This window comes from Oenanthe melanoleuca, chromosome 5 (assembly GCF_029582105.1).
Source record: "Oenanthe melanoleuca isolate GR-GAL-2019-014 chromosome 5, OMel1.0, whole genome shotgun sequence".
In the NCBI taxonomy this organism is placed as follows: domain Eukaryota; kingdom Metazoa; phylum Chordata; class Aves; order Passeriformes; family Muscicapidae; genus Oenanthe; species Oenanthe melanoleuca.
Window position 1 is genome coordinate 9420477 of NC_079339.1, and position 12191 is coordinate 9432667.

At 65.8% G+C, this 12191-nt stretch overlaps 2 protein-coding genes across 6 annotated transcripts; one reads left to right on the forward strand and one right to left on the reverse strand.

Annotated features, from left to right (window-relative positions):
* Positions 1-548: 548 nt before the first annotated feature.
* On the forward strand, positions 549-10454 carry TNKS1BP1 (tankyrase 1 binding protein 1). 5 transcript variants are annotated; one of them, XM_056492889.1, is made up of 13 exons: positions 549-600; positions 1076-1208; positions 1670-1804; positions 1917-2541; positions 3234-3306; positions 4084-5328; positions 5612-8493; positions 8613-8931; positions 9132-9261; positions 9345-9481; positions 9643-9809; positions 9916-9981; positions 10151-10454. In XM_056492889.1, the coding sequence occupies exons 3-12, from the start codon at positions 1711-1713 to the stop codon at positions 9974-9976; spliced, it is 5733 nt and encodes a 1910-aa protein (XP_056348864.1). In that variant the 5' UTR covers positions 549-600; positions 1076-1208; positions 1670-1710; the 3' UTR covers positions 9977-9981; positions 10151-10454. The 5 variants fall into 5 exon arrangements, with proteins under 5 accessions (XP_056348864.1, XP_056348865.1, XP_056348866.1 ...); XM_056492890.1 differs by having other exon boundaries at positions 8616-8931; XM_056492891.1 differs by having other exon boundaries at positions 5615-8493.
* Positions 10455-10543: 89 nt separating this feature from the next.
* Positions 10544-11987, reverse strand: LOC130253883 (proteoglycan 3-like). Its single transcript, XM_056492894.1, has 5 exons — positions 11852-11987; positions 11588-11766; positions 11380-11514; positions 10970-11081; positions 10544-10795 (listed from the first exon to the last, which is right to left on the reverse strand). Exons 1-5 carry the CDS (start codon positions 11910-11912, stop codon positions 10737-10739), a joined length of 546 nt encoding a protein of 181 aa, XP_056348869.1. The 5' UTR covers positions 11913-11987; the 3' UTR covers positions 10544-10736.
* Positions 11988-12191: the final 204 nt, after the last annotated feature.

The following is a 12191-nucleotide window of genomic DNA, read 5'->3' on the forward strand; positions in this document are numbered from 1 at the left end:
CAGCCATCAGGGCTCCTAATTACAGCCCCTCGCTCGATCCTGATGCCATTTGGGGGTTTTTCTACCTCCCTCATGAGGGGGTTGATCCGATTAAGGCCTGTTTCCCCTCCGGCGCTGATTGCAGCCGATTCCCGGTCTGGAACCAGCCCCGGGGGGGACCCCATGGCTGCCTGTTCCCCCCTCCTTCCAGTGCCTTTACTGGCACCGCTGGGATGGGGTTGCGGGGAAGGAGCAGCCCCCCGGGGCGGGAACTGCGGGTCCCCGGTGGGCACAAGGGAGCCTGGATGCCCAAATGTGGGGCGGCTATTATCACAGCAACTTCCACCTGAATAGGCATTGCTGCCCTCTGGCAGCAGAGCCCCGGTTGGAGGACCCCGGGAATGGGATAATTTGCAATGTCCAGCGGGTCTTGCCCGGCCCCGAGGGTGTTTCGGGGGGTGCTGGAGGTCTCCAGCGTGTCCCCCGCCCCCATTTTCGACGGCTCTCCGGCCGCCCCTCTCTATGGCCCGCCCGCCACGCGGCGCCGCTCCGCCCCGCCCTCTCGCCGCCGGAGGCGTGCCCGTGGCGCTCATGAATATGCATGAGCAGCGCCGCTGGAGGGTGAGTGGGGGTCTCTCTGCCCGGTGTGGGGCTGCGGGCAACCGGGTTCCCCCCCGGGGACCACGGTGCTTCCTCCGGGGCACCACGCGGCTTCGGCCTCGGCGGGCAACACGGGCCCGGGACCCCCGAATTGAGTGGGGGGCTTCGTTGTCATGGGGACGGTGCTAGGCCGCGGTCGCGGCCTACTCAGCCACTCGATCGGAGGCTTCGTTGCCGTAGCAACGAGGCCGGGCCGCGCTGGCGGAGGACCCCGGGGGGCCGGACCCGCATCCCGGGGCCCCGCCGCCATCCCGGGCTGGGAAACGGGCCCGATGGTTTCCAGATGTGGGTTGTGGCGGCGGTTCCCCCGTGGAAGGCGAGGGGAGGGGGGTCTTGGGGAGGGTGGACCCCAGCGGGGCTGGAGGGAGCGAGGCGGGGAGGGGAGGGAGGGCAGGGCCGGGAGGAGGCACCGAGCGGGTTTTTCCTGTCCCCGCAGCCCCGGTGAGTCACGAGAGAGGCGGCGGCAGCAGCGTGAGACCCGCTGGGACAGTAACCCCTCCCCCCCGCCCGCTCTGCGCCCCCCACGTGTGTCCCCGGCCCGCCCCCGACATGAGGCTGATGTGGGGAAGGTGAGTCGGGCACCCGCGGCCCCCGAGAGCGCCTGGCCGAAGGTCTCGGGGGACCGGGCGGTGCCTCCCGGGCTGCCGGGGGCTCGGGGGGGCCGGGGGTGACCTGGGCAGGAAGCTGGGATGGGGACTGGAGCGAGCTGCGGGCCAGCTCGGCGCTGGGGGTTGGCGAAGGTCGGTGAGAGTGACACGTGTGTGTTGGGACGGGCTAGCGCAGGGTCAGACAGGTAAAGGAGGGGCCCCACGGCGTCAGGGGCTGTAGTGTGGGGTCCGTGTGGTTTACGGGGTGGGTTGGCGCCGTGTCTGGCTCTGCTGGCCGGGCCAGGCTGGCTCAGGTGAGCCGGGGCCGCTGTACTAAGGGTGGCACCACGGTGTGATCGCCGTTTGGCACAGCTGGACAGGGTTTGGCACCGGGCCCCGCAGGCTCGGGGCGCTCCTCGAAACGATTCTCCCTCTCTCTCCAGGGGCTGACCCCACGCCTTGCCCCCCACATCCCCGCATCACCATGGACTCCCAGCCGCAGTCCCTGCACCCCGCCGTGCCCTGCACCTCCCCTGCCGGCACTGGGGGGCCCGGGCTGGCAGGCAGCCCCGATAAAGGTCAGTACCCCACTCTGGGGGGGGTTCAGGGCTGGGGGTTTGCTGGGCTGTTCCCGGTTGTGGGGGGCTGCACCACTGCGCTGATCCCGTCCCCGTCCCTTGCTCTCCGCAGGCAGCGCTCGCCCCAAGCCGCCGGTGCGGCCCAAGCCCCGCGTGCTGCCCAAGCCGGCCGTGCCCACCAAGCCCCCGGTGCCTCCCCCCGCGCCGGGCCCGCGGCACCCCCGGCCCGAGCTGCCCTCGGCAGAGAAGATGAACCGCCTGGCCGGGCCCCAGCCCTACAGCGCAGCAGGCACGGGGGGCCCACTCCGGCGCCCCTCCTTCACTGTCAGGTCACCCGAGACCCCCAATGGGAAGGGGCTCCCGTCGCCCCTGGTCGCAGGCACCGAGGAGGAGGTGCCCGCGGCCCCGCCAACCCCCTCCCGCAAGGGCCCGGCTCCCTTCAAGGTGACGCCAGTGCCGGTGGCTGCCAGGCCGGAGCGGTTCCCGGGCACCACCGTGGAGGAGATCCTGGCCAAGATGGACAGCAGGGAGGGCCCAGGCAGCCCAGACCGGGCCTGGCTCTCACCCTTCTGCACCGACCCCTCCTCCCGCTTTGGCTCCAAGACCTTTGCTGCCTTCCGGAAGCGTCCCAGCGGGGAGGCAGATGGAGACCCTGCTGGCGAAGCCCCCCAGACGCCCCGACCTGCAGCAGGCGAGCTGGGAGTGGAGGATGATGGACACCCCGTGGCTGAGATGAGGTGAGGACACCGGGACCGATGCTGGGAGTGGCAGTGGGAACAGGGACTATCACTCCGAGCCATCCCAGGGCTGGGAATGTAACGGAGCTGAGGTCTGGTCGCCGGCACGGGGCCCGGGTTCCTCCCGAGCCGCAGTGCCTCGAGCTGCCTCCGTGGGAAGGCCGGGGCGGCTGGTGCCGACCGCAGAATGGGCTGTCCCGGGCCAGGAGCTGCCTGTGGGCGGGCTCTGAGCCAGCCCCTGGGCCGGGAGTAACAGGCAGGGGGTCATCCCCCCAGGAAATGCTCCTGATTTTCCAGCCTTGCTATTTTTTCCCTGCTGGGCCATGCCAGGGCACAGGGAACAGTCAGATCGGCGGGACTCCCAGCTGCAGGATGTCCTGGGCCAGGGCCAGGGCTTGGCCATGCTCCCGAGAGCCGGGCACCTCAGGGAGAGCTGGGCGGGGGCTGCTCTGAACCAGAGTGTGAGAAACCAGCTCCCAAAGGACCGAAAACTTTCCGGAAGGGGAGCTGGGGCCACTTTGCCTCCCTCCCCTCGCAGACCAAGCCGGAGACTGTGCAGCTGTGGCAGGGCCTGACCCCTGTACCCTGCATCTTTGAAGGGTGGTTTGGGCCAGGGGTGCCTCGTGGGTAGTGGGAGAATAGCACTGCGGCAGACAGTGGGATTTACCCCCCTTGCCCTTTTCTCTCCTCAGCAGCTCCCCCCCAACCGGGCTGAGCTGTGCTGGGGACCCCCGCAGACGCCCGAGGCCGCCGTCCCCTCCTGATGTGAGTGCTGGCCTCGCCCTCCGGCGCCATGGCGGCTCCGCTCCTGGGCTCTCTCCTTCGGGGCTCTCCTGTCTCCTCCGGGGCTCCCTCTCTGCGGGGTGCGTGTCTCTCCTTTCTCCTTGGGGCGCTGGCTGCCCCTTCCTGGCGGGGGGTCAGTGCCCCCTGTGCCGAGAGCCCGGCGTGGGGCCCAGGGGTGTGGGGGTGGCGTGTGCCAGCAGCGGTGCCAGGCGTGGGCAGGGAGCAGCCGTGAGTCACCAGCTGGGGTTCGGTGACCCGGCAGGTATGTGGCAGGGCAGGCCTCACAGGCACCCTGCCAGCCCCTTTCCCCGTGCCGTGCTGTCTCAGGGCGGTGACCGGGACACCGGGCACGGTGACACTGTGGGTGGCCGCCTGGGCAGCAGCACCAGGTCACCCCAGCAAGGGGGCAAACCCCAGCAGTGCTGGGTAGGGGGATGCCAGCCGCAGGCAGGGCGGGGGGCTGTGCTGGGGTTCTGACTTGTCCTGCTTTGTTTCTTCTCTCCATCTGTCCAGGCACTCTGGGGGCAGCAGGGGGCTGGGCAGGGAGCAGGGCTGGGGTGTCGGGAGCCGCCCTGGCTGAGTCACACAGGAGCAGCCTGGTTCTGGCACGCAGCATGGGCACTTCCTGCCCCGGCTGCAGGGAGGGCTGGGAGCAGGGCTGGAGGGAGGGACCCTTCAGACGTTTTTGGGGCTGGCTTTGGGATGGATATTTGGAGGTGCCTCCTGTGTGACATGACCCCCTGCCGGCTTTTTCCACAGCTTTCCACTCTACAGCTGGGTGCCCTCGGACCTCCAGGTTCCCCAAGGCCCCCCAGCTGCCCAGCCCCAGCCCCAGCCCCAGGAGCTCCTTTCCAGCCTGCAGAGCCCTCTGCCCCAGCCCCTGGCTCCCCTGATGCCGCCGCTGAGCTCCTGGCCCCTGACTCCCCCACACTGCCCCCTGGCTTCCCAGAATCCCCCACTCGGCCTCCAGTTGAGGTCCCTGTCACCTCCATCCAAGCCCCAGGTGCTCCCTCGGCCACTGAACCCCAGCACAGCATCTCCCATTCCCCTGGCTCCCCACACACTCCAGGGGAGGGATCCCCTGGCACTGCCAGCCCCCCTGGCACTCCTGAACTGCCCCCACGAGTCACCTGCCCCCCTGGCTCTCCTGAGGCTGCTGCTGAGTACCTGGGCTTCCCCAGCCCACCCCTTGCCAAAGCCTCTTGTCCCCCAGGCTCCCCAGAGGGACCTGATGACTCTGCAGTGTCCCCACTATCTCATGAGGGTCCTGATTTCAAGCCCCCTCCCCGGGATGTGGGGCTCCGGCGCTCCTCAGAGGGAGTGCTGCGGCCCCCACCCACAGGACAGGGCCTGGGGGAGCTGGGGGGCTCGCTGAGTGCCCTGCCCCACCCTGGAGACCTCCTGTCAGAGCCCTCCCTGGGCAGTGAGTCCGGCTGGAGCCTTTCCCAGTCCTTTGAGTGGACATTCCCATCACGGGGGACACGCTTGCCGGCCTTCCCTCCCCGTTCCCCCATCCGAGAGACACCTGACTCAGGGCTCTCTGAAGAGGGGGAGTCAGATGGGGAGGCTGCAGCCCCCAGCCCTCCAAAGGACAGCAGCTCTGAAGGACCTGACAGCCAGCAGGCAGAGGGGGCTCCATGCCCAGGGGGTCCCGTGGCCCAGCGAGAGGCTGAAGGCTCAGCAGAGGAGGAGGAGGAGGATGAAAGGGAGGCAGAGCAGGATGCTCCAGTGTCCCACTCCCCACTTCATGTGACAAAGCCTGGCCAGGACCCAGCTGAGCCTGAGTCCCCCACCCAGCCCAGCGTCACCACACCCTTGGATCCAGCTCCCCCAGATCTAGCTGCTCCAGCTGACTTAGCCTGGGCAGGTGATAGCCCCAAGAGCTTGCAGGGTCCCGGGGGCCCAGGCCAGGCTGAAGGACCCTCGCAGGACCCTGACCCCCACACCGACCCGGGCTGGCTGACAGAGCTGTTGGCGTCACCTGGGGTCCGTGGCTCTCCGGAGGTGAGGGGTGTGGGGGGCTCTGTGGGCTCGGTGTGGGCTGGGCTCCTCCTCCCTGGCCTCCACTGAGCTGTGGAATGGGACAGGACGGGCAGATGGGTGGGTGGAGGCTGATGGGTGGGTGGAGGCTCAGTAGGACTGTGTGCTGAGGGGCAGGTGGTGGGGTCTGCCCCGCACCTTGGGATGGGCCCCACTGTGCTGTTGTTCCCAAGGTGTTTCACTTTTCCCCTCTGCTGCTATGGGAGCCAGGGTTGCGCCCCCCTCAAACTCCTCCCCTTTTTTACAGCAGAATCTGCTGGGCTGGTCAAGGAAGGACCTCTGCAGTGAGTTTGGCATTGGCCACCCTCGCCAGGACACCACCTTTGACTGGAGCCACCCAGGTGTGTCGAGGGAGAGGGACTGGCCTGTTGAGACCAAGCAGGACCAGGATTTTGAGACCAAATCCAGCTGGGACAGCACCCGCGGTGACAAGGACAGCAATGCCCCGGAGAGCTGGAGTGGTGACTACAGAGCGACAGAGCTGATGAGGGACATGAAACTGGGCTGCAGTGACTGGTCCCAGTCCCTTGGCACTGGGAAGAGCTGCCCACAGGATCCAGACTTCAGTGCCAGCACAGCCAAGTGGGGCCAGGGCTATGGCAGCACGGAGGAGCTTGGCTCTGGACAAGCCAACTGGAGCAGTGGCCTTGGCACGGGACATGTCCAGCAGCTGGACAAGGAGCCACGCTCTGGGCAGCCCACCTGGGCCGGCAGGTTCAGCAACAGGGACACGGAGATGAAGGACAGGGAGCTCACCCCAGACTGGGCCAGCAAATACAGCAGCCAGGATGCTGGGAGCAAGGAGGAGAATTTAACGCTTGGCTGGGCTGGCAGATCCAGCACTGGGGACACTGGAAGCCCAGATAAGGAGCTCAGCCCTGGCCAGACAGCCTGGGACAGGAGGTGTGACCCTAGGGACATGGAAAGCCAGGACTGGGAGTTTAGTCCCTGCCGGCCAGCCTGGACTTCGGAATACAGGGACACAGAAAGTCAGGACCAGGAGTTCAGCCCCAGCCGGCCGGCCTGGACTGGTGAAATCAGGGACATGGAAAGCCAGGACAGGGAGTTCAGCCCCGGGAGACCAGCCTGGACTGGTGAATACAGGGAAATGGAAAGCCAGGACCAGAAGTTCAGCCCCAGAAGGCAGTCCTGGAATGACAGATCCAGCACCAAGGACATGGAGAGCCAGGACCAGGAGTTTAGCCCCAGCAGGCCAGCCTGGGATGATAGATCCAGGACCAGGGACACAGAAAGACAAGACAGGGAATTCAGCCCCAGCAGGCCAGCTTGGGATGACGGATCCAGCACCAGGGACACAGAAAGCCAGGACCAGGAATTCAGCCCCAGCAGGCTGGCCTGGGGTGACAGATCCAGCACCAGGGACGTGAAGAGCCAGGACCAGGAATTCAGCCCCAGCAGGCCAGCCTGGGATGATAGATCCAGGACCAGGGACACAGAAAGACAGGACAGGGAATTCAGCTCCAGCAGGCCAGCTTGGGATGATAAATCCAGGACCAGGGACACAGAGAGCCAGGACCAGGAATTCAGCCCCAGCAGAGCAGCCTGGGATGATGGATCCAGGACCAGGGACACAGAAAGACAGGACAGGGAATTCAGCTCCAGCAGGCCAGCTTGGGATGACAGATCCAGCACCAGGGACACAGAAAGACAGGACAGGGAATTCAGCTCCAGCAGGCCAGCTTGGGATGACAGATCCAGCACCAGGGACACAGAAAAACAGGACAGGGAATTCAGCCCCAGTAGGCCAGCCTGGGATGATAAATCCAGCACCAGGGACACAGAGAGCCAGGACCAGGAATTCAGCCCCAGCAGGCCAGCCTGGGATGATAGATCCAGGACCAGGGACACAGAAAGACAGGACAGGGAATTCAGCTCCAGCAGGCCAGCTTGGGATGACAGATCCAGCGCCAGGGACACAGAAATACAGGACAGGGAATTCAGCTCCAGCAGGCCAGCTTGGGATGACAGATCCAGCACCAGGGACACAGAAAGACAAGACAGGGAATTCAGCCCCAGTAGGCCAGCCTGGGATGATAAATCCAGGACCAGGGACACAGAGAGCCAGGACCAGGAATTCAGCCCCAGCAGGCTGGCTGAAGCCCGTGAATGGAGCACCAGGGACCTGAAGACCCAGGATACGTTCAGTCCCAGCAGAGCAGCCTGGGATGATGGATCCAGGACCAGCGACACAGAAAGACAGGACAGCGAATTCAGCCCCAGCAGGCCAGCCTGGGATGATAGATCCAGCACCAGGGACACAGAGAGCCAAGACCAGGAATTCAGCCCCAGCAGGCTGGCTGAAGCCCGTGAGTGGAGCACCAGGGACCTGGAGACCCAGGATGCGTTCAGTCCCAGCAGAGCAGCCTGGGATGGCGGATCCAGCACCAGGGACCTGGAGAGCCAGGACCACGAATTCACATCCAGCAGAGCAGCCGTGGATGGCAGGCACAGCATCAGGGACACGGAGACCCAGACTGGGGAGTTGTTCAGCCCCAGCAGAGGTGTCTGGGGTGACAGATCCAGCACCAGGGCTATGGAGCCCCAGGACAGAGCGGCCCGGGATGGGCAGCGCAGCTCTGTGGCCCCCAGGGAGGAAGAGCAGGAGCTGATGCCAGCCCGGCTGAGCTGGCCGGGGGAGGGCAGCATCGGGCAGACAGGGCTGGTTGGGGTTGGTGAGGAGGACGTGCCCAACTCCCACCACCCTGATCTCCCGGTGCAGGAGCCCACCTGGGGCAGTGCCCACCTGCAAGAGCGTGACAGCTCTGGCAGCAGGGACTGGGCTGAGGAGCTTGGAGCAGCTGAGTACCAGAACCAGTTTGGTGTCATTGGGACAGAGCGGCTGGCAGACCCCTGCGGTGCCGGAGCCTCGGATGGCTCCATGTCCAGGGTCCTGCCTCAGCCCCAGGCAGGCTTGCACAGGGATCTTTCTCTGGACATGGGCAGTGCCCACTGGAGCCAGGACCTGGACAGCTGGAGTGTGGAACCGCGGGATTCTGAGGCCAGGCGCCAGGAGTGGGCAAGTGCCTTCAGTGCCCGCTGTGCCGCCCGCAGTCGTGACCTTGGTGCAGAGGAGCAGAGCCTGGGAGGGGCCACCAGCGCAGAGCATGGGTAAGGAGGGCACAGGTGGTGGCAGGGAGGGGGGAGCTTCCCCTGAGGCCGACAGAGGGGTCTGGGGCAGGCCTTGTGTTGTCTGGAGTTAGAGCAACTCTAGGGTTTTGTTTCCCAAGCAGGTCCACCCCCAGCCCTTTGATGGATGACATTCCAGCACATCCCTCAGCTGTGGAGCCCCCCCAGAGTGAATCACCCAACCCCTCTGAGGAAGAGAGGGATCCCTCTGAGCCAACTGCTGCCCCACAGAGCCCCAGAACCCACCCTCTGCTGTCAGAGGCTTCCAGTGGGATCCCAGCAGACACAGGAAGTGAGGAACAGCCCTCAGACCACCCAGATGGGGAGTGCTCCTCGAGCTGTGGGGAGCAGCGGCACTCTCTGGCTACCCCCCAGCCCGAGGGGTCCATGGAGCAGGGGCAGGAATTTCCTCTTCTGGAGGTGAGTGGAAGTGGAGAGATTCCAATCACCCTACCTTGGGACTGCCTGGCTATCACAGGACGTGTCTGTGGATGGGGCTCTCTGCCTTGCTGTCCCCCAGGGACAGCCATGGATTGAGGGCCCCCAGCACTGCTGTGGGAGCTGTGGGTGTGCTGGCTGGCTCCCTGTGCCAGCTCTGACTTGTCCCCTGGGCTCGGCAGGACACAGAGCTCCTGGACAGCAGCGTGCTGCGCTGCAAGGCCAGCCTGGGCCGCAAGCGCCAGCACCGGGCGCCGTCCCTGCGCCCCGCCACCACCGAGGGGGAGAGCTGGATCTTCCGGGACTCCACGGGTGAGCCCATCGGGGATGGGGAGGAGAGCTGGGGGTCTGTCCTGGCACAGTGTCGTGGTGACACTGTCCCTGTGTCCCCACAGAGCCCCGGCCAGCCCCGGCAGCGTCCTCTGATGAGGAGGCAGTGGAGGAGCCCCGGAGCCGGCGGATGCGCGGCTCGCCCTCGGGCAGGGGAGTCAAGGTGCCACTCTTTCCTGGCCTCAGTGCCTCCGCCATCAAGGTGAATCCCTTGGACTCCTGGCTGCAGTGAGGAAGGGAGGGTGGAAGTCAGGGAAACAGGCAGGGTGGGTCTGGGGCCTGGCTAAAGACAGGGAGGAGGCAGTGAGGGGACTTGGGGGGCAGAGCACTGTGTTTCTCCCTGACCTCTCTCTCTGCCCCCAGGCCAAGCTGAGGGGTCGCAACCGCTCGGCCGAGGAGGGGACATCGTCAGGGGAGAGCAAGGGGACCCCTCCTAAGGACCCCCATGTGCAGCGCTCCAAGTCCTGCAAGATCCCTGGTGTCAGTGGAAAACCCCCAACCCTGCCCCCCAAGCCAGAGAAATCCTCAGGGTGAGTGTGGCCAGATCATGGAGGCGAAAGGGGGTGCTGAGGGGATCAGTCTGGGTCCTGGGACTGGTTTTGGGGGACTTATGCTGAAACTCTGCCAATACCCCAGGTCTGAGGCATCTCCCCCCCACTGGCTGCAGGCGCTGAAGCTGAAAAGGAAGAAGCCTTGAGCGGGGTGAGTGTGGGATTCGAGGCCCCCCCACCCCAGCTCAGGCTTCCCGATGTCTGCACTGCTGGGGGTAGCCCCCTCCCTCCTCTCTGCTCTGGATGGGTCCCCCCAGGCTGGGTCACCCCTGGGGGGGCCCTGCAGGGTTCTCACCCCCTCCATCCTGTGTCACTTTCAGGCTCACTCCCCGATGCTGATGGCTCGCTGTCCCCGTACCAGGGCTGTCCCCGTACCAGGGCTGTCCCCTCCCGTGGGGACACACACACACACCTATGCACTTTGTACGAGCTCGCAGGGTCCCTGTCTTCCTAACACCTCCTCCTCATCCCCCCCATTGTATCCTGTCTCCTTGGTCCCCAAGGGGTTTGGGGTGGGCACAACATCCCCCTTCCCCTCCCCCCTGCTCATGTATGGCCCTGGACACAGGGCAACGGGTCCGGCTCGTGGTGCCACTGCCACAGACAATAAAACCTCGCTGGTCAGTTCAGAGTCCTGGCTCTTCTCCTGGGCCGTGAGCAGGGATCACAGAGATCCTTGGAGAGGGGACCCTGTGACTGCCATTGGCCATGCAGGAGCTGTTCAGGAAACAAGGGACACCTCCAAAACCCCTCTGTGCCCACACTGGTTGCACCCAGCCAGGCGCCCCAGCCCAAACACCAAGTGATGCTGACACCAAGACTTTATTGAGGTCCGAGGGAGGGGGTGCAACCCCCCGTGGGAGAACAGCAGTAGGGGAGGCCTGGGGGCACCCAGATATGAGCCCCTCATATCTCGCAGATGAAGGGCAGCCGTCTCTTGCAGCGCACGCTTCTCCAGAGCCCATCTGGGGAGAGAAGAGGGGGGATCAGCACCCCCACCTCCAGGGACCCCCTCCCACCACCAGGGATACCTTATTACCAGCCCCCCAGTGTCACCTCCCCACCCCGAGCCCCTCAGCACCCTCCCCCCATCATGGGCAGGGACTACCCCAGAGCCCCCCTGGGGCTGCCCCACTGACTGTTGGTGCAGAGAGCAGTGCAGAAGCGGTGGCCGGGCAGGGGGTGTCCAGGCACCCACTGGCTGTAGTTCCAAGGGCTCCGGTCGGTCCAGTGGCAGCTCGGGAATGGGACCTGCTGGGGAAAAAAGGGTGTGGGGCCCCCCAGCACTGGGGACAGCAGGGTGGGAATGGGACATCCAGGGTGGACACTAAACATACTGGGACAAGGCTGGAGCACCCAAGTGGGCACTGGGGACCCTGGAGTAGAGTTGCATCTCTCCTGGTGGGCAGTGAGAATACTGGGAATGGGATCAGGGAACCCACTGGGAATCATGGGATGGGGCTGGGACACCCATGGTGTGCTGTGGGGACACTGGGAGGAGACAGGGTGGCCCAAGGCTGGGGTCTGGGGTGTGTGGTGGGGTCCTTACAGCGGGCTGGCTGACGGCACCGATCCAGACCTGGCCAGCGTTGGTGTGCCGGCACGCCAGGAGCCGCAGGAAGTTGTTGGTGCGGGAATCGTGGATGGAAGCCAGGCGCCCGCGGAAGCGCCGGGCACAGACGCGCTGCAGGGACACGGCTGTCACAGGGGGCACTGGTGTCCCCACCCCGAGCCCCAGCCAATCCTCCCCATCCCACCTGCGCGTGGCGGAAGGTTCGGCAGTGGCGGATGACGACATAGCGGAAGGTGGCAGTGCTTGGCATGCTGGGGACACCGGGTGTCTGCTTGTCACTGGCCCCCAGGCACCTGCTGTACTCCTCGGGCACCTCCAGCTCCGTCACGTCCTCCTCATCCTCCACCGCAGGGCTGGCAAGAGCTGGGGACACCAGCTGGGTCACCCTGGGGTCAGGGGTGTCCTCAGGATGTCCCTGCGGGCAGGGGTTGGTGTGGGGGGCACTCACCAGAGCAGGCAACAGGAACAGTGCCCAGCAGGGCCAGGGCAAGCAGCAGGCAGGGCCGCATGGCACAGGGACACTGGGGACACCACTAGCACCTTGGGGAGATCCCAGAGCCCCATCACTCTCAGCCACCCAGGGGACAGCCATGTGCCCTGTTCCTCACTTCCAGCCCTTGGGTCACTCCCTTCCTTGGGCATCCTGTGCCATTCTGTCCCCCACCATGCCCCCTCCAGCCCTGGCACCCCAGAGTCCCCCAATGCCAGACTCGGGAGCCCCCAGCCCCAGCAGCTGAGAGCTGAGCCTACCCCCACGTCCCTGTCTGCACTCCTCACCTGGGTCTTGA

What these genes read in the sequence shown, in the direction of transcription:
- TNKS1BP1 (XM_056492889.1), top strand. Translation starts at nt 1,711, where the DNA reads ATGGACTCCCAGCCGCAGTCCCTGCACCCCGCCGTGCCCTGCACCTCC. An exon ending in CACCCCGTGGCTGAGATGAG is followed by an intron (nt 2,542 to 3,233) that starts GTGAGGACACCG and finishes TTCTCTCCTCAG; the next exon opens with CAGCTCCCCCCCAACCGGGC. An exon ending in GATCTTCCGGGACTCCACGG is followed by an intron (nt 9,262 to 9,344) that starts GTGAGCCCATCG and finishes GTGTCCCCACAG; the next exon opens with AGCCCCGGCCAGCCCCGGCA.
- LOC130253883 (XM_056492894.1), bottom strand. Translation starts at nt 11,912, where the DNA reads ATGCGGCCCTGCCTGCTGCTTGCCCTGGCCCTGCTGGGCACTGTTCCT. An exon ending in TGTTCCTGTTGCCTGCTCTG is followed by an intron (nt 11,767 to 11,851) that starts GTGAGTGCCCCC and finishes TGGTGTCCCCAG; the next exon opens with CTCTTGCCAGCCCTGCGGTG. An exon ending in GAACCTTCCGCCACGCGCAG is followed by an intron (nt 11,515 to 11,587) that starts GTGGGATGGGGA and finishes GTGTCCCTGCAG; the next exon opens with CGCGTCTGTGCCCGGCGCTT.